We start from the raw sequence: 23104 nt of genomic DNA, 5'->3' as shown, positions 1-23104 counted from the left end.
AGGGAGTGAACCAGGAGATGGAAGATCTCTCTCTCTCTCTCTGTCTCTCTCTCTGTCTCTCCCTCTCTCTCTGTAACTCCGACTTTCAAATACATCTTTAAAACAACAGCCAGCGCTGTGGTGCAGTAGGTTAATCCTCCGCCTGCAGTGCCAGCATCCCACACGGGCACTGGTTCTAGTCCCGGCTGCTCCTCTTCCCATCCAACTCTCTGCTATGGCCTGGGAATGCAGTAGAAGATGGCCCAAGTCCTTGGGCTCCTGCACCCACATGGGAGACCCTGAAGAAGCTCCTGGATCCTGGTTTCAGATCAGCGCAGCTCCGGCCATTGCAGCTATCTGGGGAGTGAACCAGCAGATGGGAGACCTCTCCATCTCTACCTCTCTCCGTAACTCTGTCTTTCAAATAAAGAAAATAAATCTTTAAAAAAAAAAACTAAGAAATTCTGCCAAAGCTCAAATTGCAGAAGGGAAAAAGAAGCATTGAAGGATTTTATTACCAAATGGGAAAGAATGGAGCCGAATGCATGTGCATCCAATTATGCACTCAATTCAATAATTTAGAAATTGAGCTCTATCAGCAACTTAAGCATGGTGAAATACAATAAAAATAAGAGGAGAAATTAATGAGTTAGATAACATGAAAACAATTTTAAAACCCAAGAGTTTGTTCTTTGGGGGGAAAAAAACCCAAGCTAATGGGTTTGTCAAGAGAGAGAGAAACACATAATTAGAAATCAGAATAACCTGGAGTTATATAACCTACACCCTAGCAGAATTGTAAACAAGTATTCCATAGCATATCCTCCCAATATATTTAAAATCTCAATCACACGGACACTTTTAAGGAAAATATCAAGTTAAACAACCGATTCAAGAAAATGGCAGGAACATAGACACACCCAACATTATGGGAGAACGTGACAAAGCTGTGAAAGAACCATTTCCCTAAAGGGGTGAAGCAAATATTTTATGATCAAATTCATCTACTTGTAAGGGAAGGAAAAATTACATATATATATGTATATATATATTGCATTAGAATTTTTTTAATATTTTATTTATTTGAAAGTCTGAGTTACACAGAGAGAGAGAGGTCTTCCATCCACTGGTTCACTCCCCAGTTGGCCACAACAGCTGGAGCTGCGCTGATCTAAAGCCAGGAGCCAGGAGCTTCTGCCTGGTCTCCCACGTGGGTGCAGGGGCCCAAGCATTTGGGCCATCTTCTACTGCTTTCCTAGGCCATAGCAGAGAGCTGGATCGGAAGTGGAGCAACTGGCAACTTTATCCGCTACGCCACAACGTCGGCTCTAGAAATATTTTTTAAATTGTAAAAAAAAAAAAGGGAAAATGTCCCTTTTCACAGGGACCCAGCGTAACCCCGATCATGAAATCAAACAGGAATGTGCAGGACCTGGGGAAGAGAGTGCCAGCTGTTTACAACAGCATAGACAGGAAGCGAGGATGACTTGAGCAGATACCAAGTGAAGGCACAAACACATCTGACTCCCAGCCAGGCCGGCTCCATATAAATCCTGATCCTCACTACATGAACTTGCACATTTAACCAAGTCCATTTAAAACTTCAGACAGATGAAAGCAGGCCGAAAAGCATTAACTCTGGCCTGGTCAGCTAACTCTCCCATGCAGAGCTAAGATGCGAAACCAGGTCTGTCTGCCTCCAAACACCATGCATCCCCAGGGCAAAGTTGCTCGAAGAGGTGATCAGATATTGGAAGCAGCAGCCCGCACTAAACAGCAAGCTGTCATTCTGACTTGACTGTGACAGGTGAATTGGAAGTCATGTGATGGTCTTTTAAAAAGCACATTTGCCGAGGCCAGCACCATGGCATAGTAGGTTAAGCCTCCGCCTACAGGGCCAGCATCCCATATGGGCGCCTGTTCGAGTCCTGGCTGCTCCACTTCTGATCCAGCTCCTTGCTAATGCACCTGGGAAAGCAGTAGAAGATGGCTCAGATCCTTAGGCCCCTGTGCCCATGTGGAGACCCAGAAGAAGCTCCTGGCTCCTGGCTTCAGATCAGCTCAGCTCTGGCCATTGTGGCCATTTGGGGAGTGAACCAGCAGATGGAAGTTCTCTCTGTCTCTTCCTCCCCTTGTAACTCTGTTTCTCAAATCTTAAAAAAAAAAAAAAAAGGACATTTTTGCCTATAAATCTGTAGCATCTTATGATTAATTTTGTGAAGTGTCTAGTTAACATATTGATTCTATAATTGCCTATATATTACTTACTTGGAGAGAAATGACTTTTATTTAAATAGAAGGACCAAGAGACCTAATTTGTGTAATTTCTTAGTTGGCTTTGTATTGTTAAGATCGACAGATTTCTCAATTATTGCTCCCAGGACCAAGCGGCAGCAATGTCTGTGGGCTAGGGTACATTTTCTTAAATGGGACATCAAACAGCTATAAAGAGTTAACTCCTCCAAAACAACAAATGACAACCGTAGCCTCTCAGGAGGCATAACTGTCCTGACATCCTATAACCAGAATTGTTTAAAAAATTAAACCATGGTTGTCACAATGCTGCTAGAATCCATATGACAGTTATATGCCATGACATTTATTCCTACTTCTGGAAGCCACTTCCTGTCCACTCCCTTTTTCTACCAACATCTACCCTCCTGCATGCCAGGGCTGCCTCTCTCTATCCGCTCACCACCCCTCCACTTGATCCCCACCCCAGTCAGTCCCAGGGTCAGCTCCCACCCTCCACATGAAGCTCCTAGGCCAGGCCCCCTACTCCTCCTGGGCAACAACCCGAGACGACTCGCATTTAGTACCAAAGCCAGGTCATGTGGCTACCCTGTCCCCCTGGATGATTGAGAATCGGCTGCATCATCACCTGAAGTTCTCCCCTTTTCTTATATTACCTCTGCCTGCACCAGAGGGCTCCGCTGAAATAGAACTGCAGCAGCGCCCATGCGGCGGCCTGGTACTAACAGGTTCAGAACCACCCCTACTAGAGCTGCTCTGCTTCTGATCCCAGGAGCAAATGTGAACTCTCCCACCAGGCCGATTCCAAACCTCGAGCCCCCACATCCCGGGCTTCATAGTCTCAAAGAGGAAAGGAGATTTGCCCTGCACCTACCAGCTGTCTGGAAAACAATGGCGGCAGATGCAGAGCGCCTGGGAGGAGCTGCAGAAATGTTCACGGTGTAGTTGGTGCCCGGGTGCAGGTCGAGGCACACTTCTGAGGTCCTGCTGACGGTGGTCAAGTTGACTGTCTCCTCGTGAACTACTTCCATAGGGTCCAACCGTTGTCCTTTTACATGTATCTTTGAGAGAGGAAAGACCAGGAGACACCCCCCCGCCTCCATGACTCTGGTCTAAATGACAAAGACTGGGGCCAGCGGGTAAAGCTGCCATCCACAGTGCCAGCATCCTATATGGGCGCCGGTTCAAGTCCCAGCTGTTCCACTTTCGATCCAGCTCCCTGTTAATGTGCATGGGAAAGCAGCAGACAATGGCCCAAGTGCTTGGGCCCCCCATATTCAAGTGGGAGACCTGGAAGCTAGCTCCTGACTCCTGTCTCCTTGGCCCTGGCCATTGTGACCATTTGAGGAGTGAACCAGCAGATAAAATAAATGATGAAGACGTTGTGGGGCTGAACCCTACTCTTCTGCTACCCTATTTTCCACTGCACTGCTCTTCTGGGGAGGATAAATGAGGTCAGCCTCTGCTAATAGGCATCTGATCGGCCCCTTCTCAACACACTCTAAGAAGCGACTTAGATGAGAACCATCTTGGCGATGCTCTCCTGCGCACACACACTCAGCACTCAATGGGGCAGACTCAACCCGAAGACCGCTTCCTGTATCTCGTCACCAAGGCAACAGACGCTTCCAGGCTTCCTCTGGGGGAGTGGAATGCAAGTGCTTGGAAACAAGCAACAATGAGGATGCCAACTACAAATGCAGCCCCCACACTGTCAAATGGCAAATACGCTAAACACAAAATGTAAACAAAGCAAATCATCACATCTCAAATATTCCATTGACTTTTTTTTTTTAAATGGCAATGGATGAGTGAGTGGTAGTAGTGCAAAGCTCTTACAGAAGCAAGTCCTTCTGACTCAGATTCCCATGGGCTGGCATGTCTGCCCCAGCAGGACAAAGTAGATCACTTTACTTACCACATACATGATCTCCAAGTTCATTCTTCCTGACTTTGTTTGCCACCTCACACAAGTGTTATTAAACACGGATACATTCCTTATCTCTGTCATCATTTCTAAAATAAGAAAAGAGAGCTGACTCACAAAATGCACCCATGGACTTTGGAAAAATCCTAATGGAAATTCGTGTCTCTGCCCAGCTGGTAACCCTGACAACCACCATTCACGCTGATTCAGACGCTGAATCAAGTAATTCCTGCTCTCCCAGGCCAATTACCCAACTTCCCTGCCTCGTGAATGAGCCTGGCCCACCACCTGACATGGAGGCACAGGAAAGATCCCGCTTGAGTAAGAACTCCAGCCTGTGATTAGCCTGACAGGCCACGGGAGGCCACTGGCGTTCCACTCAGGTGGGCTGGCAGGAGGCCCGAAGCTCCCCTAGCAACAGCACAGGTGACTGATCCGGCCTTCCTCACCCCAGGGCGTGGGGGGTGCAGTGGGGGATGGCGGGGGCAGCCTCTGCTCTCCTTCAAGTCACTCACAGGCCCCAAAGGGAAAGTGGCAGGTGTTCCGGCCCGGCCAGTCCTCAGGAGCAGCTCCCGGGGGCTAATTCCCCATAAGGCTCCTGGACACCCCAGGAACCCAGCTCTGTTATCAGGAAACCATGATCTCCAGTAGTTCTGCTTCTTTTAAATACCCTGCATCCCCTTTCCCTGTGAGGAACTCTGGCAACACGGGAAGTCCTTGGAGGGTTCCCTAAGGCAACACAGTTTCCAAATTTCCCACTCAACCACCTAGGAAGCTGTTTAAACAGGAATTAGAGGAGGAGGTGGGGGTAGGATGGAGCCAAGTGTTTAATTCCTTTAAAATAAAACTCCCGTAGATGAGTAAAACGCTATTTGTGGATGTCATGGTCTTGTGCAGAGAGAACCGTCACAAATCCAAATTCACACACAGGCTCTGAGTTTTACAGCTAAGAAAAGAGTTGCGTGAGGTTACACGACATAATATCAATGCACAAAAACCAACGGTGTTTCTGTACCCCAGCCATGAGCGCTCCAAAAATGAAATGGAGAAACAACTTCACTTATAATAGCATCAAGAAGGAAAAACCGGAAGCTTCTGCAGAACAACGCTCCCCCCCCCATCGTCACACCTGGAGAAAGGACCCTCGCTCCACCCAGCAGGGATTCCCCCGCCCAGCCCTCCCACTGACGCAGACAAGGCTCAGTACTCTCCAGCCGCTGGCAGCCCACCTGCACCTTGTTCGGCACCGCCTGGGCTGCGGGACATGACTGTGTTTCACTTTCTATTCTAGGTCTTTTCTGCTGTGGCACCCACACTCCAGCACAGGCAACCTGGCAGCACAGGGAGTCACAATGCCTTGGGCACAGGAGCTGGCGGATAAATCCTCCCCCCCCACCCCCCCTTGCGCTCAGGGTCTGCAGCCTCTGAGTGTCTCCCGCTGCTGCAGCAACCCCCCTCCTGAACGGAGACCAGCACAGGAAGGCCGCCTCTTCCCTGGCTGCTTTGCTCCCCGTGGTCCCCGCCCCCTGCTTCCCAGAGATCTGATTCCCTATTGCATAACAGAAACCCTGCCTCCAGCTCTGCCTTCTGCAACAACCCAGCTAAGACTCCCATCGCGAAGAGTGGGAAAGGTAATTCCCCATCTCAGAATATAATTCTCATCTCAGCTCCTGTGCCTCCTTATAAATCTCTCCTCAGCCTCCGAACGGGGACACCTGAGGACACCCTCTCCAGGACGCACAACGATGCCAACTCCGGATCGGCGGCCCTGGTCTACGTAGGGAAAAAGTGTACTTCTTTTTTTTTTTTTTTTTTTTTTTACAGGCAGAGTGGACAGTGAGAGAGAGATAGAGAGAAAGGTCTTCCTTTTGGGCCGGCGCCGCGGCTCACTAGGCTAATCCTCCGCCTTGCGGCGCCAGCACACCGGGTTCTAGTCCCGGTCGGGGCACCGATCCTATCCCGGTTGCCCCTCTTCCAGGCCAGCTCTCTGCTATGGCCCGGGAGTGCAGTGGAGGATGGCCCAAGTGCTTGGGCCCTGCACCCCATGGGAGACCAGGAGAAGCACCTGGCTCCTGCCATCGGATCAGCGCGGTGCGCCGGCCGCAGCGCGCCTACCGCGGCGGCCATTGGAGGGTGAACCTACAGCAAAGGGAAGACCTTTCTCTCTGTCTCTCTCACTGTCCACTCTGCCTGTCAAAAAAAATAAAAAATAAAAAAATAATAAGATGAGGTTGACCTCAGCCTTCAATCAGCATGAACAAGTCCCACATGTTCCTAGCCCCCTCCCTCCTTTTATTTACTTATTTTAAAAGATTTATTTATTTATTTATTCGAGAGGCAGAGTTACAGACAGAGAAGGGGAAAGGCAGAGAGAGAGGTCTTCCATCCACTGGTTCACTCCTCAAATGGCCAGCTGGAGCTGCACCGATCCGAAGGCAGGAGCCAGGAGCTTCTTCTGGGTCTCTCACATGGGAGCAGGGGCCCAAGGACTTGGACCATCTTCCACTGCTTTCCCAGGTGCATTAGCAGGGAGCTGGATCAGAAGCAGAACAGTCAGGACTCGAACCAGCACCCACATGGGATGCCGGCCCTGCAGGCAGAGGATGAACCTGCTATACCACAGCGCCAGTCCCCATCTTTCCCCTCCTCTTGTCCTTCAAATCCCCAGAAATCTAGGAACCTCTGCTCACTCACACAGCTCAGACGCCAACTTCCCACCTGGCCCCAAAGGGAAAGAAACCCTCCCAGCACTCAGCTCCTCCCTCAGTTGCCAGTAAGGCCAATCGCCTTCTCACTCTGGGCCCTCTGTCACCCCAGCAGAGATCAGAGAGGAACTTCCTTCCTTCTCCGTCCCTTTAGCTGGCTCACCATGACAACTGTAAATGACATCTCAAAGATGCCATCTGCCTCCAGCCTGTGCTGTGCTCTCTGCACAGATGAGATTATAGGAATGTCAGATATTTCATCCAAAAGAGCAGTTTCACAAAGGATGGTTGCCCAGGCGTCTGCAAATCAGACTTCTTTACAGACACACCATGGACGCTGCCCTCTTAGGAGATGGCCTGGGAAGCTGTGTCTCAATTCTAATCACGCAGATCCCTGAAGACATCGCTGGGAGTTCTCCTCAGAGCTCTCTCCAGGGCTCTTCCATCCGCTGTCCACCGCTAATGCACTGGCTACCCAGCGCCATGCGTCCTGCCATGCCAGGCACCTGCTACTAATGATCAGACCATCAGCCCTGCCCTCAAAGAGAAGGGTGTCTAATGGAGGGAAGATGCACAGGAGCAGGGGAGCTACAGCTCAGTGCTATCAAAAGCGACACAGGCATCAGGAGCACGGAGAAAGGCATCGGCTTTCTCTGGGAGGCCCAGGAAAGCCAGCTTCGCGGAGGGCAAGACCTCAGTGGATGAAGGGCTGAGGAGCGGCCTGCAACCCGGGACAGGGGAAGGGTGTGGCATCTTCTGAGTGGTGAGAGACAAGTCTCACATGACTGGGAAGGGAGGCTACTGGGCCAGCACAAGGTCACACTGGGATTCGGACAGACTGACCCCTCTGAGCAAGGGGCAGCTAACAGCAGGAAAATGATAGCAACAGCTGGAGCTTTAGAAAGAGAACCCTGGGAGGTGTATCTGGGAGGAGACAATGGAGTGCCGATGAACCAGAAGTCACAGGAAAGGACACGATCGTGGGTGGCTACGAGATGTCACACCCAGACAGCTTGCTGTGGCCTTGACCTGGCTTTCACGGCAGCCATAAGAAAAAACAATAGAGAGAGCACAGAGGGGCCGGCGCTGTGGTGCAAAGCGTTAAAGTCCCAGCCGGTAGTGCCAGCATCCCAAATGGTCACCAGTTCGCATCCCGGCTGCTCCACTTCTTTTTTTTTTTTTAAAGACTTATTTTATTTATTTGAGAGAGTTACAGAGAGAGATAGAGACAAAGAGTGGGGTCTTTCCATCCACTGGTTCACTCCCCAGATGGCCACAACAGCCGGAGCTGCGCCGATCTGAAGCCAGGAACCAGGAGCTTCTTCCTGGTCTCCCACGCGGGTGCAGGGGTCCAAGGACTTGGGCCATCTTTTACTGCTTTCCCAGGCCACAGCAGAGAGCTGGATCGGAAGAGGAGCAGCCGGGACTCGAATCGGCACCCATATGGGATGCCAGCGCTTCAGGCCAGGGTGTTAACCCACTGTGCCACAGCACCAGCCCCTGGGCTGCTCCACTTCTGCTCCAGCTCCCTGCCAATGCACCTTGGAAAGCAGCGGAGGATGGCCCAAGTACTTGGGTCCCTGTTGAGACCCAGATGAAGCTCCTGGCTCCTGGCTTTGGCCTGGCCCAGCTCTAGTCATTCCAGCCATTTGGGGAGTGAACCAGAAAATGGAAGGCCCACCCTCTTTGTCTCTACCTCTCTCTGTAACTCTGCCTTTCAAATAAAATAAATCTTTAAAAAGAGAGAGATCAGAAGAATGAGGTGAGAGAGAAGGGACAGAGAGGAGTCCAAGCTGAATGCTGGCCTTACAGTCTGGAAGGCCTGTGTAGGTCAGAGCCGAAGGCACGAGTGCAGGTGACACACGCTAGGAGGACACAGAGAGGGCCCAAGGGCAGGACGCTAGGAGAGTGCAAATCCTGAGGGGAACCATGGGAGAGAGTGAACAACACAGAGGTGGGCGGTGAGCAGAGGGGCTGATGCTGAGAGTGGGAAGGAGATGGAGAATGTCAACAGTGTCCCTTCGGTGACGGCCATGTCCCTCCCTTCCCACAAACCCCCTACCACCGCCGCACTCCCTGGACAAGGGCCTGAGCAGCTCCTCTGGGTACCCAGGGCAGGCTCTGCGTCTCTCTTCTCTCTCAGGTTCTTCCTCCCCTGGTGGGGAGCCCGCTGTGTCTCAGGTGATCTGAGGGCTGACTCTGAGCAGCAGTAAATAACGTAGGTCTTTGGCCCAGCCACTTTTTTTTTTTTTTACAGGCAGAGTGGATAGTGAGAGAGAGACAGAGAGAAAGGTCTTCCTTTGCTGCTGGTTCACCCTCCAATGGCCGCCGCGGTAGGCGCGCTGCGGCCAGCGCACCATTCTGATCCAATGGCAGGAGCCAGGTGCTTCTCCTGGTCTCCCATGGGGTGCAGGGCCCAAGCACTTGGGCCATCCTCCACTGCACTCCCGGGCCATAGCAGAGAGCTGGCATGGAAGAGGGGCAACCGGGACCAGAACCCGGTGTGCCGACGCCCTAAGGCAGAGGATTAGCCTGTTGAGCCACGGCGCCGTGGCCCAGCCGCTTGTGAGACACATAGTTCTCTCTGGACTGGAAAAAAAATAACAGCAACAAAACAGGGGCCCCCACAGCACCCGGCTGGATTTGGAAAAACAAAACCCTTGTGAATGATAAATTAAGTGCCTTTGCGTGGCAGTATTTGGGGGTAGAAACTTGTTAGTTTCTACTTACATAAACATACACATATAATATCATGTATTTTGGTATTCCGGTAGCGTCTAGCATGAGAGGAATTCAAAAAGTTTATGGAAAATGGAATTGAAAGATGAGATTATTTTGGTGTAAAACTAACTGGAAATCCATGCATAGCTTTTTCATAATTTACATTTTCATGAACTTTTTAAAAGCTTATTTTTTTAAAAAATTATTTGAGGGGCTGGTACTGTGGCATGGGTAAAGCCACTGCTTGCAGTGCCGGCATCCCATATGGGCGGGTTCAAGTCCTGGCTGCTCTACTTCCGATCCAGCTCTCTGCTATGGCCTGGGAAAGCAGTAGAAGATGGCCCAAGTCCTTGGGTCCCTGTACCCATGTGGGAGACCCAGAAGGAGCTCCTGGCTCCTGCCTTAGATCAGCTCAGCTACAGCAGTTGCAGCCAATTGGGGAGTGAACCAGTGGATGGAAGACCTCTCTCTCTCTCTCTCTCTCTGCCTCTCCTCTCTCTGTGTAACTCTGACTTTCAAATAAATAAATCTTTAAAAAATTTTTAAAAATAAAAAATTATTTGAAAGGCAGAGGAACAGAGACAGAGACAGAGAGAAGGAAAGAGAGAGAGAGAGAGAATGTTCCACATCTGCTGGTTCACTCCCCAATGCCAGCAACAGCCCAAGCTGGGTTAGGAACTCTTTGGGTTTACCACATGGGTGCAGGGACCCAAGCACCTGGGCCATCATCTGCTGCTTTCCAAGGTGCCTTAGCAGGGAACCAGATCGGAAGTGGGTCTCAAACTGGTGCCGATATTGGATGCCAATGTTGCAGGCAGTGGCTTAACCTGCTGCGCCACAGCACCAGCCCCTAAAAGTTCTTTAAGACTTAGAGTCACATAAAATAGACAGAAGTAACATGGGTTAGAGCAGTGCTTTTCTATTTTTTTATTATTATTTTTTTGACAGGCAGAGTTAGACAGTGAGAGAGACAGAGAGAAAGGTCTTCCTTCCGTTGGTTCAGCCCCCAAATGGCTGCTATGGCCGGCGCTGCGCTGATCCGAAGCCAGGAGCCAGGTGCTTCTCCTGGTCTCCCATGCGGGTGCAGGGCCCAAGCACTTGGGCCATCCTCCACTGCCTTCCCGGGCCACAGCAGAGAGCAGGACTGGAAAAGGAGCAACCGGGACAGAATCCGGCGCCCCAACCGGGACTAGAACCTGGGTTGCTGGCGCCGCAGGCAGAAGATTAGCCTAGTGAGCCACGGCGCCATCCAATAGTGCTTTTCTACATTGCATTACACACTTTGGGATGAGCTCTGGTGGCACATGAATCCATTTTTATATGATTACTACATAATAATTTTGTGTATATTAGAAAAAATACACATAGTTTACCAAACACATGATATTACAAATATATTCACATATACTACAAATCTCTCTTTAATAAAAACATTTAAATTATAATTTGTTTAAATATAAGGTGGGGCTGGCATTTGGTATAGCAGGTTTAGCTACCAACTGTGACACCAACATCCCACATGGGCACTGGTTTGAGTCCTGACACTCCACTTCCAATCCAGTTCCCTGCTAATGCACCTGGGAAAGTAGCAGAAAATGGCCCAAGTACTTAGGCCCATGCACCCATGTGGGAGACCCGGATAAAGCTCTTAGCTCCTGGCTTTGGCCTGGTCCCAGCCCTGGCCATTGTAGCCATCTGGGGAGGGAACCAGCAGATGGAAGATTATCTCTATCTCTATCTCTATCTCTATCTCTATCTCTATCTCTATCTCTATCTCTATCTGTCTCCCTCTCCCTCCCTGTAACTCTTTCAAATAAATCATATATACACACACATACACACACACACATAGAAGTTGTCTTAAGAAATATATTCGGCAAATAATAATTTTATTATGGCAAACATCATTACAGCACTACACAAATAATGCAACCCGGGAGACCAAGGCATAGGATAGAGTGTGGTCTTCTGAGGATTGCAGATCAGCATTCAAACCCTGCCTCTCCTATCAGCAACACACTGAATGACCCTGGGAAAGTTGCTTAACCTTTATGAGTCCAAATTACCCATCCGTGGAATGAAAATAACAATGCTACCTTCACGGGCTTTTCACAGGATGACATGAAATCAAGCTTGCAAGTCCCCAGCAAAGGCTGTGTGAGTTGGTGTTCAGTGGCAGGAACCATAATGCCCAGTATCCACACACATCCCGGCCACGGGACTATTTTCATTAACATGTCCATGCGTCCTGGCTGACCTTTCTTTCCCATAGGAAATGTGGACAGCTCCAAGGGAGCACTCGGGACTGCAGGGGGATCAGCGAGCAGAGGCTAACAGGAGCCCTGGAGGTGAGGAAGGTTAGGGGCTCCGGGAAGGGCACCTCCCCAACCCTGATAAACAGTGTGTTTCCACAGAGACATTATCCTCCTCCATGTGAGCAGGGAGTGAGTGCCAGCCTAATAATTATTAACTCAGATTCTAAACATAAAAAGCCGAATGACCGAGGCAGAATGCAAGCCAATCCGGGTCTTATCAAGAATGCATCAACCTCTTTGATCTTGAGGTGAACCAGCTCACTCACATCCAGCTGCAACCTGGGGTTTTTCCAGACACTAAAGTAGTTGCCTAACACCAGCCGTCTGAAGTTTCCAGTCCAAACTGGCCTTTAAAAAAAAAAAAAAAAAAAAACCTCCCACCACCCCACACTTCATTAAAAAAAAAAAAATAGGCAGATCAGGGCTACCAATGCAAAGGAATACAGCTCCAGAAATTGTTTTTCTAAATAAATGAAAACAAGTAAAAAGATGAATGGTCCCATCTCATGCAGACAGAGTAAAAACCAAGGGAGAAGGCACCCTTCAGAGAGCAGGCAAAAAAAGCCCAAGAGATGGGAAAAGCCCAGGAAGGTAAAGGCAGCCAACTCGGAGGGAGTTCAGACTGGGGGTGTGTGTGTGAGGAGTGGATGGAAAACAAAGAAGGCGAAGCAGCATCTCTCACTTCATTGCCAGAAGCGGCTCCTGGCCACCCCCTCCCCATCATCTGCACGCAACATGAATTTATCAGCATGTAAATCACTCCCTTTAGCTAGGGAAATTGAATTTGGCTGCCAATCCTGATTGAGGGCGAAGAGGCCTCCTCACAGAGAGATCACAGCTCTCAGGGAGAATGCCTTTTCTTGCCTTAAATCAAAGCTTGCACAACCCGTGGCAACAGCTGCAGCTGGAGCCACAGACTTTGTGAAAGGTGGCAGGCTGAGGACGGTAATTATAATTAGCAGTTACATAACATGTTTGTTCTTCAAAGTGCTCTACAAGCATCAGCTAATTAATAGCCTACCAAGCCCCATGCAGATCCACTGGTTTTTCATGTAGTGACTAAGCCTCGTACCCCCCACTGAATCCAGACCAGCTGGTGCAAGGAAGCAAATGGCTTGAGAGTCCAGAAGTTATCCCCAGGCCTCTTATCAGTGGCTCCACAGGTCCCTCTGTGCCAGGACCGCTTCCCAAAATGTGGACATCAGTGTTCCAGGAGGCAGCTGCCTCGTTCCCTCCAACCAACTCCTGGAGGCGCTACTGGACATGCAATGATAAGCTGGAGCAACTCAGTTTCGTCCAGTCCGGCATCAGCTCTTTGCAATTTCCCCAATCAGTAAGACTGGGACCCTGGAGTCCTTGGTGTTAGCTCTGGGTTTACCCTTGCTGCTCTGTGCAGGTCGGGCAAGTCTATAAGAGGACCTAGCTGGATATGCAGCTTCCCATCCCAGTCTACCCTCTTGTGCTCCTGTGATTTGCAGACTCGGGCCTACATCGTCTTGGTGGAGGCCACTGAACCCAGCAATTGCAGGGCCGCAGAGCCAAGTTTTCCACCTACTCCAAGGATGTTTTCCCCAAAGGACTTCAGAGATCCATGTGAATTTGTCTGGAAAATATTATGTGTAAATATGCATGTGCATTTCCTTAGGGGGATTCTGGGGGAATCTGTTTCCCCTACTGCCTGATAAATTCCAAAATGGCATTGCCTACGGATGTAGCTCACACACAGTACATGTGAAAGAGATACCCAGGGCACGAGTGGATCTCATCAAATTCCTATCCCCAAAATTGTTATGAACCATTGCTCTGTGAATAATCTCCAGCAATCCACATGCTTTGCTTATTCTCAATATACTTTCAGATTGGCAAGACCCAAAACATTCTACCAGGGCCAGTGCTGTGGTGTAGTAGGCTAAGCCTCTGCCTGTGGTGCTGGCATTCCAAGTAGGTGCAGGTTCATGTCCCAGCTGCTTCATTTCCAGTCCAGCTCTCTGCTAATGGCCTGGGAAAGCAGCAGAAGCTGGCCCAAGTGCTTGGGGCCCTGCACTTGCGTGGGAGACCTGGAGGAAGCTCCTGGCTCCTGGCTTTGGATTGGCTCATCTCTGGCCATTGCAGCCATTTGGGGAGTCAACCAGTGGATGGACAATCTCTTTCTCTGTCTCTCCTTCTCTCTGTCTATAACTCTGCCTCTAATAAATAAATAAAATTTTTTTTAAAATTCTACAACGCTGCTGCTAGTTGAACCAGAGACAGGGACGAAGCAACTTGAGATTTCACTGTCTGGAGACAAAGCAAGTCAACATCAAGAACCATATTCCCAGTCCCATTCAAGACTGCAGCCTGACCACCCATCACAACTGGTTCTTGGAGGCGGATGTTTGAAATGAAGTCCGGAGAAGTGCACACTTCTGATTCATGAGGTCTTCTTTACATAAAGCTAACAAATTCAAGGAAAAGACTAACATGTGCATTGTGCATCACACGTCCCAAAATGCTCCCCACGGGCCATCTCAGTCCCAACACTGTTTGAAGCCAGAACGACAGACTTTATTCCCCGCCCCCTCTGCTTTTGACAGATAATAAAACCAGCGCTCGTAATGCCTGGCCTGATGACACAGTTAATATGAGTATAAAATTAACTGAAAATTTACACAACTAGAATGGGAAAGGAAGAAGGAGGAGAAAGAAAGGCGGGAGTATGGGGAGGAGGGAGGTAGCAGGGGAAGGCGCGTCACCATGTTTCCAAATCTGTATATGTTAAATGTGTGAAGTTGTATTTCTTAAACAAAATAAAAATAAAATAAATAATAAAAAATATATATAGCACTGATAGAATTTGAACTGAGCTTTCAAAACTCCTTTTCACCAGCAATTCCACTTGTGAGTAAGTAGCCAAAAGAAATAAAAGTAGGCTCTCAAAGACATTCGTACACTGGGGTTCACAGCAGCAGGTTCACAATAGCCAAAGGACAGAGGCAACGCAAGTGCCCAGTGACGGGTAACTAGATAAAACGAGGTCTACACAGTGGAATATTAATTAATTAAAGGCAAGGAAATTTTTGCACATGCTACAACATGGATGGACCTTGAAGACATTACACTTGGTGAAAGGGGCCAGCATTGTGCAGTACGATGGTAAGCCTCAGCTTCCCGTATCAGAGTGCTGGTTCAAGTCCCAGCTGTTCCACTTCACTTCCAGCTCCATGCTAATGTGCCTAGAAAGGCAGTGGAGGATGGTCCAAGTGCTTGGGCTGCTGCCACCCATGTGGGAGACCCAGATGAAGTTCCTGGCTCTTGGCTTTGGTCTGGCCCAGCCCTGGCTAATGCAGGCAGTTGGGAGGAGTAAACCAGTTGATGGAAGATGGATATGTGATCTTTGTCACTCTGCCTTTCAAATTAATTACTTATATTTTTTAAGCTTAGTGAAATAAGGCAGTCTCAAAAAGACAATTCCATAGGAATCTACCTATTTGAGATACCTAGAGTAGTCAAACTCCTAAGGGACAGAAGTAGACTGGCAGGTGTCAGAGGCTATGGAGACTGGGGAATGGGACATTGTTGTTCAAAGGCTATGGAGGGGCTGGTGCTGTGGAGTAGTGGGTAAAGCCACTGCCTGCAGTGCTGGCATCCCATATGAGCACCAGTTTGAGTCCTGGCTGCTCCACTTCCAATCCAGCTCTTTATTGTGGCCTGGGAAAGCAGTAGAAGATGGCCCAAGTCCTTGGACCCCTGCACCCATGTGGGAGACTAGAAGTTCCTGGCTCCTGACTTCAGATCAGCCCAGCTTAAGCCTTTGCAGCCATTTGGGAAGTAAATCAGCAGATGGTAGACTTTCTCTTTCTCTCTCTCTCTCTCTCTCTCTCTCTCTCTCCCTCTGCCTCTCTGTAATTCTGCCTTCCAAATAAATAAATAAATCTTTAAAAAAAAAGGCTATGGAGTTTCAACTTGGCAAGGTGAAAAGATTTGGAGATGGGTTCTACAACAATATGGAATTAAACACTTAAAAATGGCTAAGAAGGTAAATTTTATGTTTGTTTTCTGACAATTAACTTAACATTCAGAAACCTCTTTCCATTAAACCACATTTTTTCTGAACAGCTGTCAATACAGCTTATGGGAGATGGTGGGGAAGGGAGAAGGCAATCATAGCCAGCCAAGCAGAGGAGACAAGAACCACTGTGATGGAAGGTAAGTTTCAAAAGACGGACGCATGAAATGTTCATTCAGCTTATTTCCCCAACCCACCCTCTAAGTCATGAGGATTTAGCTGACAAATCTAAGGCATGTGCCTCCCCAGGCAAATGGCACGCCAGACACAGTACCCGGATGGAGGCAGCAACCTAGTGGCCCATGCCTCCCGCTCTCATTGACTGTTTTGTTCCCAGAAGAATGGAATCAGCACCTGTGCAGGTTAAAGTGCTCTCTCTCCAGACGCCTTTCGATGTGCAAACAGAGGTGATCTTTCCTCCAGGGCTCTCAAAGCCCTCCTGGCACTCATAGTGAGCCACGGCGCCCGGGCTGGAGCTGGGGTTGCCGACCAAGATGGCGGCCGGCACGTGAGGAGGGCTGCCACAGTCGATCTCTGTGAAGGCAAGCAACAGATCACTCGTGATGAGCCTGAACTTCCAACTCTGCAAATTCTGTTTTAGAGACAGACATTGAATCACGGCACATGTGGGGAACAAGAAAATACTCACCCCAGCAAATAATCCCAAGTAGGGATATGAAATAAGGTTGCTCAGAAGTACAGAAAACAAGTATGCCTAAAACATAATGAAATTTCCAAATATGCACACATAGAGGACACACATTATGAGATTATTTACATATAAAGAATTCTTCAGTCTGTGAAATAATACGTTAGGGTTCTTTTAAACATTAATATTTTTGGTCCCTTTTACTATATGTCTGTTGACCATTAACTTCTGCATAAATGACAATGAAATTGTAGCAACTGCTATTAACTGAATAGTAAATATATACAAAACATCAACTTTTTAATATAAATTAATGGATAAAGTACTTTCTAAACACTCAGTTTCTATATACCTTTTTAAAAATATTATATACTCTTTGGTCTTTGTTTCTGTTTTTTTTTTTTTTAAGTTTTTATTTAGTTTCATTTTATTTGGAAGGCAAAGAGACAGAAACAAAGAAAAAGATCTTCTATCCACTAGTTCACTCTCCAAATGCCTGCAACAGCCAGGGCTGGGCCAAGCTAAAGCTGGAACTCAGAACTCAAAGAATATCTACCATGTGGTTGGGAGGGACCCAAATACTTGAATCATCATCTGCTGCCTCCCACGGTGCACATTGGCAGGAAGATGGAATTGGAAGTGGAGCAGGGACTTGAATATGGGACGTAAGCATCCCAAGCAGTACTTAACCACCGTACCAGACATTTGCCCTTGCATGTACCTTTGAAAGAAAGAAAAAAAAAAACAGTTGCATATAGGAAGACAACATCAGAATTATTTAACGGGCATTGTGGCACAGTGGCAGACACAGCTTGGCTCTGGGGCTGGCGCTGTGGCATAGTAGGCTATGCCTCCTCTTGCAGTGCCGGCATCCCATAAGGGTGCCAGTTCATGTCCCAGTTGCTCCTCTTCCAATCCAACTTACTCTGCTATGGCCCAGGAAAGCAGCAGAAGATGGCCCAAGTGCTTGGACCCCTGCACCTAGAGGAAGTTCCTGGCTCCTGGCTTCCAATCCGCCCAGCTTCGGATCGGCGCAGCTCCAGCCATTGCAGCCATCTGGAGAGTGAACCAGTGGATAGAAGACCTTGCTCTCTGTCTCTCCCTCTCTCTGTAACTCTACCTCTCAAATATATAAATAAAAATCTTAGGAAAATAAAAAAGAAGACAGCTTGGAATGCCTGTATCCCACATCACAGTGCCTGATTCAAGTGTGGGTTCTTCTAATTGCAATCCAGCTTCCTGCTTTGGCATACTCTGGGGGTCAGCAGATAGTAGTAGTTCAAATACTTGGGCCCCTGCCACCCAAATGCAAGACCTGGATAGAGTTTCCAGCTCCTGTTCCCAGCCCAGCCTAGCCCAGACCTGGTTGTTGTGGACCTTTAGGGAAACAACCAGCAGACAGAAAATCAATCAACCTTTTTCTCCTCCTCTCCCTCTCCTACTCTCTCTTTACCCCTCTCACTCTCTCTGCCTTTCAAATAAATAAGTGAAACTGTTTTCAAAATTAAAAATTATAAAAATGATTTGAAATTTCTTTTCTGTATAACCCTAGCTACTAGAAGGCAGTGGACTATTTCCAGAGAAGTACATCTAAAGGAGAAAGGTGATAATATTACCACTGTGGACCCACTAAATTGTACTTCACATAAGAACCGAGAAAGTCATCTTCAAATATTTCAGTATTTTTTTAAAAATCTGTATATGTGTCTTTCCTAAAAATAAATTCAAAACAACCATGATTGACAAAAAATGCATATCCTAAGGAAGAGGGAGAACCCAGGCTGGCTTTGAAGAAACACGAACGGCAGTGAAATGTGCAGGTAAGTCTCCATCATCACTTGAAGGCGAGTGGGAAGCTCAAGCTACAGTAAAAGATTCTAGAACTCAGGGCTGAAAATGTAAAACAAAAACTCTCTCTCTCTCTGCCTCTCCTTCTCTCTGTGTAACTCTGACTTTCAAATAAATAAATAAATCTTGAAAAAGAAAAATAGATGGCTTTGCTCAAAGGAGCCTCTGACACAGAATTAATGGTTTTAGTGGAACTATACTGTTTTCCATCCCTTCATGAATGCTGGCTGTGTTGCAGGATATCAGTTATCTCCCTGAGAGAGGCTTCCCAGAGCAAGCTCTCAACTGTTGTCATTGTCGTTATCACAAAGCCCTTAACACAACAGCCCAACCCACCCAACTGGTCATTTGGTCACGAGATTCAAGAAAAAAGTTAGCCTTTCGGTCCACACGGACTCAAAGTCCTGAGTAGATAGGGGACCAGAACAAGTAGTCACTTCATCATCTCCCTCTGTCTACCCCACATGTCTCATGTTTGCGCACAGGTTTTGTTCCATTTTGTACTTGTTTACCAGACACAAGACTCTTGGCTCTCAAGATTTTCCAACACTGAACCTTTAGATATATTTACTGGCCAGAAATACTGCAAGATATGAGTACATCTGAGTGTACACAAGCAGCCAACCATACAGGTGGTTAATATTTCCTAAGACTGCCCAGTCATTGTTGACGGCTAAAACATCTTCCCGTTTAAGCCAGAAGTCATTCTGTAGCAGCAGGAAGAAGCAGGAACATCAGTGAAGAGGTTGAGATTATAGGTTTATGTGGGCTTAAGTATCTAAAGCCAGAATCCGGAAGAGCTCCATGGAGAGGTTAGGCAGGGAACAAAGTGACAGGTAGTTAGGTTAGGGGAGAATCCCTAAAGAAATAAGAGTATAGAAGATAACTAGACAGGTCTTAGAGAGAGAGAGAGAATGTCAGGAAGCAGGCATTTAGCTGGTGGTTAAGATGTCTACATCTGATACTGGAGTACCTGGGTCCAATTCCCAGTTCTGGCTCTTGACTCCAGCTTCCCACAGATGCAGCCCTGGGAGGCATTTGGGGAGTAAACCAGTAGACAGGGAAGTGCTTTCTCTCTCTTTTTCTCTCTGCTTTTCTATCTACATATTATCTATCTATATATATATTAGACCTCTTTGACTGTTGGATCAAACGGGAGAATTGGAGAAGAACAGGAACAAAAGGGAAAAGTCAGGCAGGGTCAGCGGGAGGTGGACGGACTTCAGAGGTGATGGCGAAGATGGTAGAAGGTAGACTGGAGATGCATTCTGGAAACAGAACTGAACGTTCTTAGTGATAGATCAGATGCGAAGTGACAGGCAGGAGGAAGTAAGAATAAATATTATCTATGCTTCTATGAGTATTATCAACACTCTTCATTTGACTTTTATTTTCTGAAGATTTAGTAACTTCTAATGAAAATATTATGTCTTCCCAAATGTAGGATAGTTTCTAAAAATCAGAATCTTTTTTATGTCATTCTTGTACCTCCACAAACCTACCTAAAATCACTGGTTTTACATAACTACTCAATAAATAGTTGTTCAATGACTTCTTTTTAAAAAAAAATATTTATTTAGTTATTCAAAAGGCAGAGCTACAGAGAGGAAGAAGTAGAGAAAGAGAGAGAAGTCTTCCATCCGCTGGTTCACTTCCCAGATGGCTGCAACAGCTGGAGCTGCGCCAATCCAAAGCCAGGAGCCAGGAGCTCTTCCAGGTCTCCTACACAGGTGCAGGGGCTCAAGGACCTGGGCCATCCTCCACTGCTTTCCCAGGCCATAGCAGAGAGCTGGATCAGAAGTGGAGCAGCAGGGACTCAAACTAGTGCCCATATGGGATGCTGGCACTGCAGACAGCAGCTTTACCCACTACTACATGCCGCTGGCCCCAATCACTGATTTCTTACAACTATATCATTGCTCAGGATGCAATAAATGCTAGTTTGATATGATAATTAAGTAGCATTTACTTTCCAGAGAGAGGCACAGACATCTTAAGTACAAACAACGAGACAGACAAGACTTCCATATTAGTACCCAAAAGAGGTAACAAACACCTACCTAACCCCAAATAGTTGAGTAGAGGAAAAAGCTCCACAACAACTAGTATCAACCTCGTATGGAAAATTCTAGAAAATTGTTCAGGCCTCAAGAATTTAAACTACAACCCTCACTGAAATCCTACTTCAGATCTGTAATCTCTTATTTATTCCCCACAGGGCACCACGCAAAATACATGGTTTTTTTTTCCCCATGTCATCACACGTATAAAAATGGAGGCCCGGCCGGCGCTGTGGCTCAACAGGCTAATCCTCCACCTTGCGGCGCTGGCACACCGGGTTCTCGTCCCGGTCGGGGCACCGGATTCTATCCCGGTTGCCCCTCTTCCAGGCCAGTTCTCTGCTATGGCCCCGGAAGGCAGTGGAGGATGGCCCAAGTCCTTGGGCCCTGCACCCGCATGGGAGACCAGGAAGAAGCACCTGGCTCCTGGCTTTGGATCAGCGCGACGCGCCGGCCGCAGCGGCCATGGAGGGTGAACCAATGGCAAAAAGGAAGACCTTTCTCTCTATCTCTCTCCCTCACTATCCACTCTGCCTGGCAAATAAATAAATAAAAATAAAAATAAAATAGTTTGTCTAAAAAAAAAAAAAAAATGGAGGCCCTAAGTGATTACATCACACTCAAAAGTCACACTACTAGTAAGATAGGGCCAGGGGGGTAGGCATTTGGCATGGCCGTTAAGACACAGCTTGAGTCAATGGCATTGCATATCAGAAAGTGCCTGGCTTTGGCCCTCCCAACAAAGAAAAGCCCAGGGCCAGATGGATTCACTGCTGAGTTCTACCAGACATTTAGAGAAGAACTAACTCCAATTCTTCTCAAACTATTCAGAGCAATCGAAAAAGAGGGAATCCTCCCAAATTCTTTCTATGAAGCCACCATCACCTTAATTCCTAAGCCAGAAAGAGACGCAACATTGAAAGAGAATTACAGACCAATATCCCTGATGAACATAGATGCAAAAATCCTCAATAAAATTCTGGCCAATAGATTGCAACAACACATCAGAAAGATCATCCACCCAGACCAAGTGGGATTCATCCCCGGTATGCAGGGATGGTTCAACATTCGCAAAACAATCAACGTAATACACTACATTAACAGACTGCAGAAGAAAAACCATATGATTCTCTCAATAGACACAGAGAAAGCATTTGATAAAATACAACACCCTTTCATGATGACAACTCTAAGCAAACTGGGTATGGAAGGAACATTCCTTAATACAATCAAAGCAATATATGAAAAACCCACGGCCAACATCCTATTGAATGGGGAAAAGTTGGAAGCATTTCCACTGAAATCTGGTACCAGACAGGGATGCCCTCTCTCACCACTGCTATTCAATATAGTTCTGGAAGTTTTGGCCAGAGCTATTAGGCAAGAAAAAGAAATTAAAGGGATACAAATCGGGAAGGACGAACTCAAACTATCCCTCTTTGCAGATGATATGATTCTTTATTTAGGGGACCCAAAGAACTCTACTAAGAGACTGCTGGAACTCATCGAAGAGTTTGGCAAAGTAGCAGGATATAAAATCAATGCACAAAAATCAACAGCCTTTGTATACACAGGCAATGCCACGGCTGAGGAAGAACTTCTAAAATCAATCCCATTCACAATAGCTACAAAAACAATCAAATACCTTGGAATAAACTTAACCAAAGACGTTAAAGATCTCTACAATGAAAACTACAAAACCTTACAGAAAGAAATAGAAGAGGATACCAAAAAATGGAGAAATCTTCCATGCTCATGGATTGGAAGAATCAATATCATCAAAATGTCTATTCTCCCAAAAGCAATTTATACATTCAATGCAATACCCATCAAGATCCCGAAGACCTTCTTCTCAGATCTGGAAAAAATGATGCTGAAATTCATATGGAGACACAGAAGACCTCGAATAGCCAAAGCAATCCTGTACAACAAAAACAAAGCCGGAGGCATCACAATACCTGATTTTAGGACATACTACAGGGCAGTTGTTATCAAAACAGCATGGTACTGGTACAGAAACAGATGGATAGACCAATGGAACAGAATAGAAACACCAGAAATCAATCCAAACATCTACAGCCAACTTATATTTGACCAAAGATCCAAATCTAATCCCTGGAATAAGGACAGTCTATTCAATAAATGGTGCTGGGAAAATTGGATTTCCACATGCAGAAGCTTGAAGCAAGACCCATACCTATCACCTTACACAAAAATTCACTCAACATGGATTAAAGACTTAAATCTACGACCCGAAACCATCAAATTATTAGAGAGCATTGGAGAAACCCTGCAAGATATAGGCACAGGCAAAGACTTCCTGGAAAATACTCCAACAGCACAGGCAGTCAAAACCAAAATTAACATTTGGGATTGCATCAAATTGAGAAGTTTCTGTACTTCAAAAGAAACAGTCAGGAAAGTGAAGAGGCAACCAACAGAATGGGAAAAAATATTCGCAAACTATACTACAGATAAAGGATTGATAACCAGAATCTACAAAGAAATCAAGAAAATCCACAACAACAAAACAAACAACCCACTTAAGAGATGGGCCAAGGACCTCAATAGACATTTTTCGAAAGAGGAAATCCAAATGGCC

General features: G+C 47.1%; 1 protein-coding gene across 1 annotated transcript in view; it reads right to left on the bottom strand.

Moving 5' to 3' along the window:
* SUSD1 (sushi domain containing 1) overlaps positions 1–23104 on the bottom strand; it is a 141332-nt gene that overhangs the window by 69732 nt on the left and 48496 nt on the right. Inside the window, exons 6-8 of the mRNA XM_062206717.1 lie at positions 16300–16479; positions 4151–4248; positions 3107–3293 (exon numbers count right to left, since the gene is read on the bottom strand). Coding sequence (XP_062062701.1) covers positions 3107–3293; positions 4151–4248; positions 16300–16479 — 465 coding nt within the window. The remainder of the gene's footprint in view (positions 1–3106; positions 3294–4150; positions 4249–16299; positions 16480–23104) is intronic.

This window comes from Lepus europaeus, chromosome 12 (genome assembly GCF_033115175.1).
Source record: "Lepus europaeus isolate LE1 chromosome 12, mLepTim1.pri, whole genome shotgun sequence".
NCBI classification, from domain to species: domain Eukaryota; kingdom Metazoa; phylum Chordata; class Mammalia; order Lagomorpha; family Leporidae; genus Lepus; species Lepus europaeus.
The sequence above is the reverse complement of the archived record's forward strand: the minus strand, read 5'-3'. Positions and strand labels throughout refer to the sequence as shown.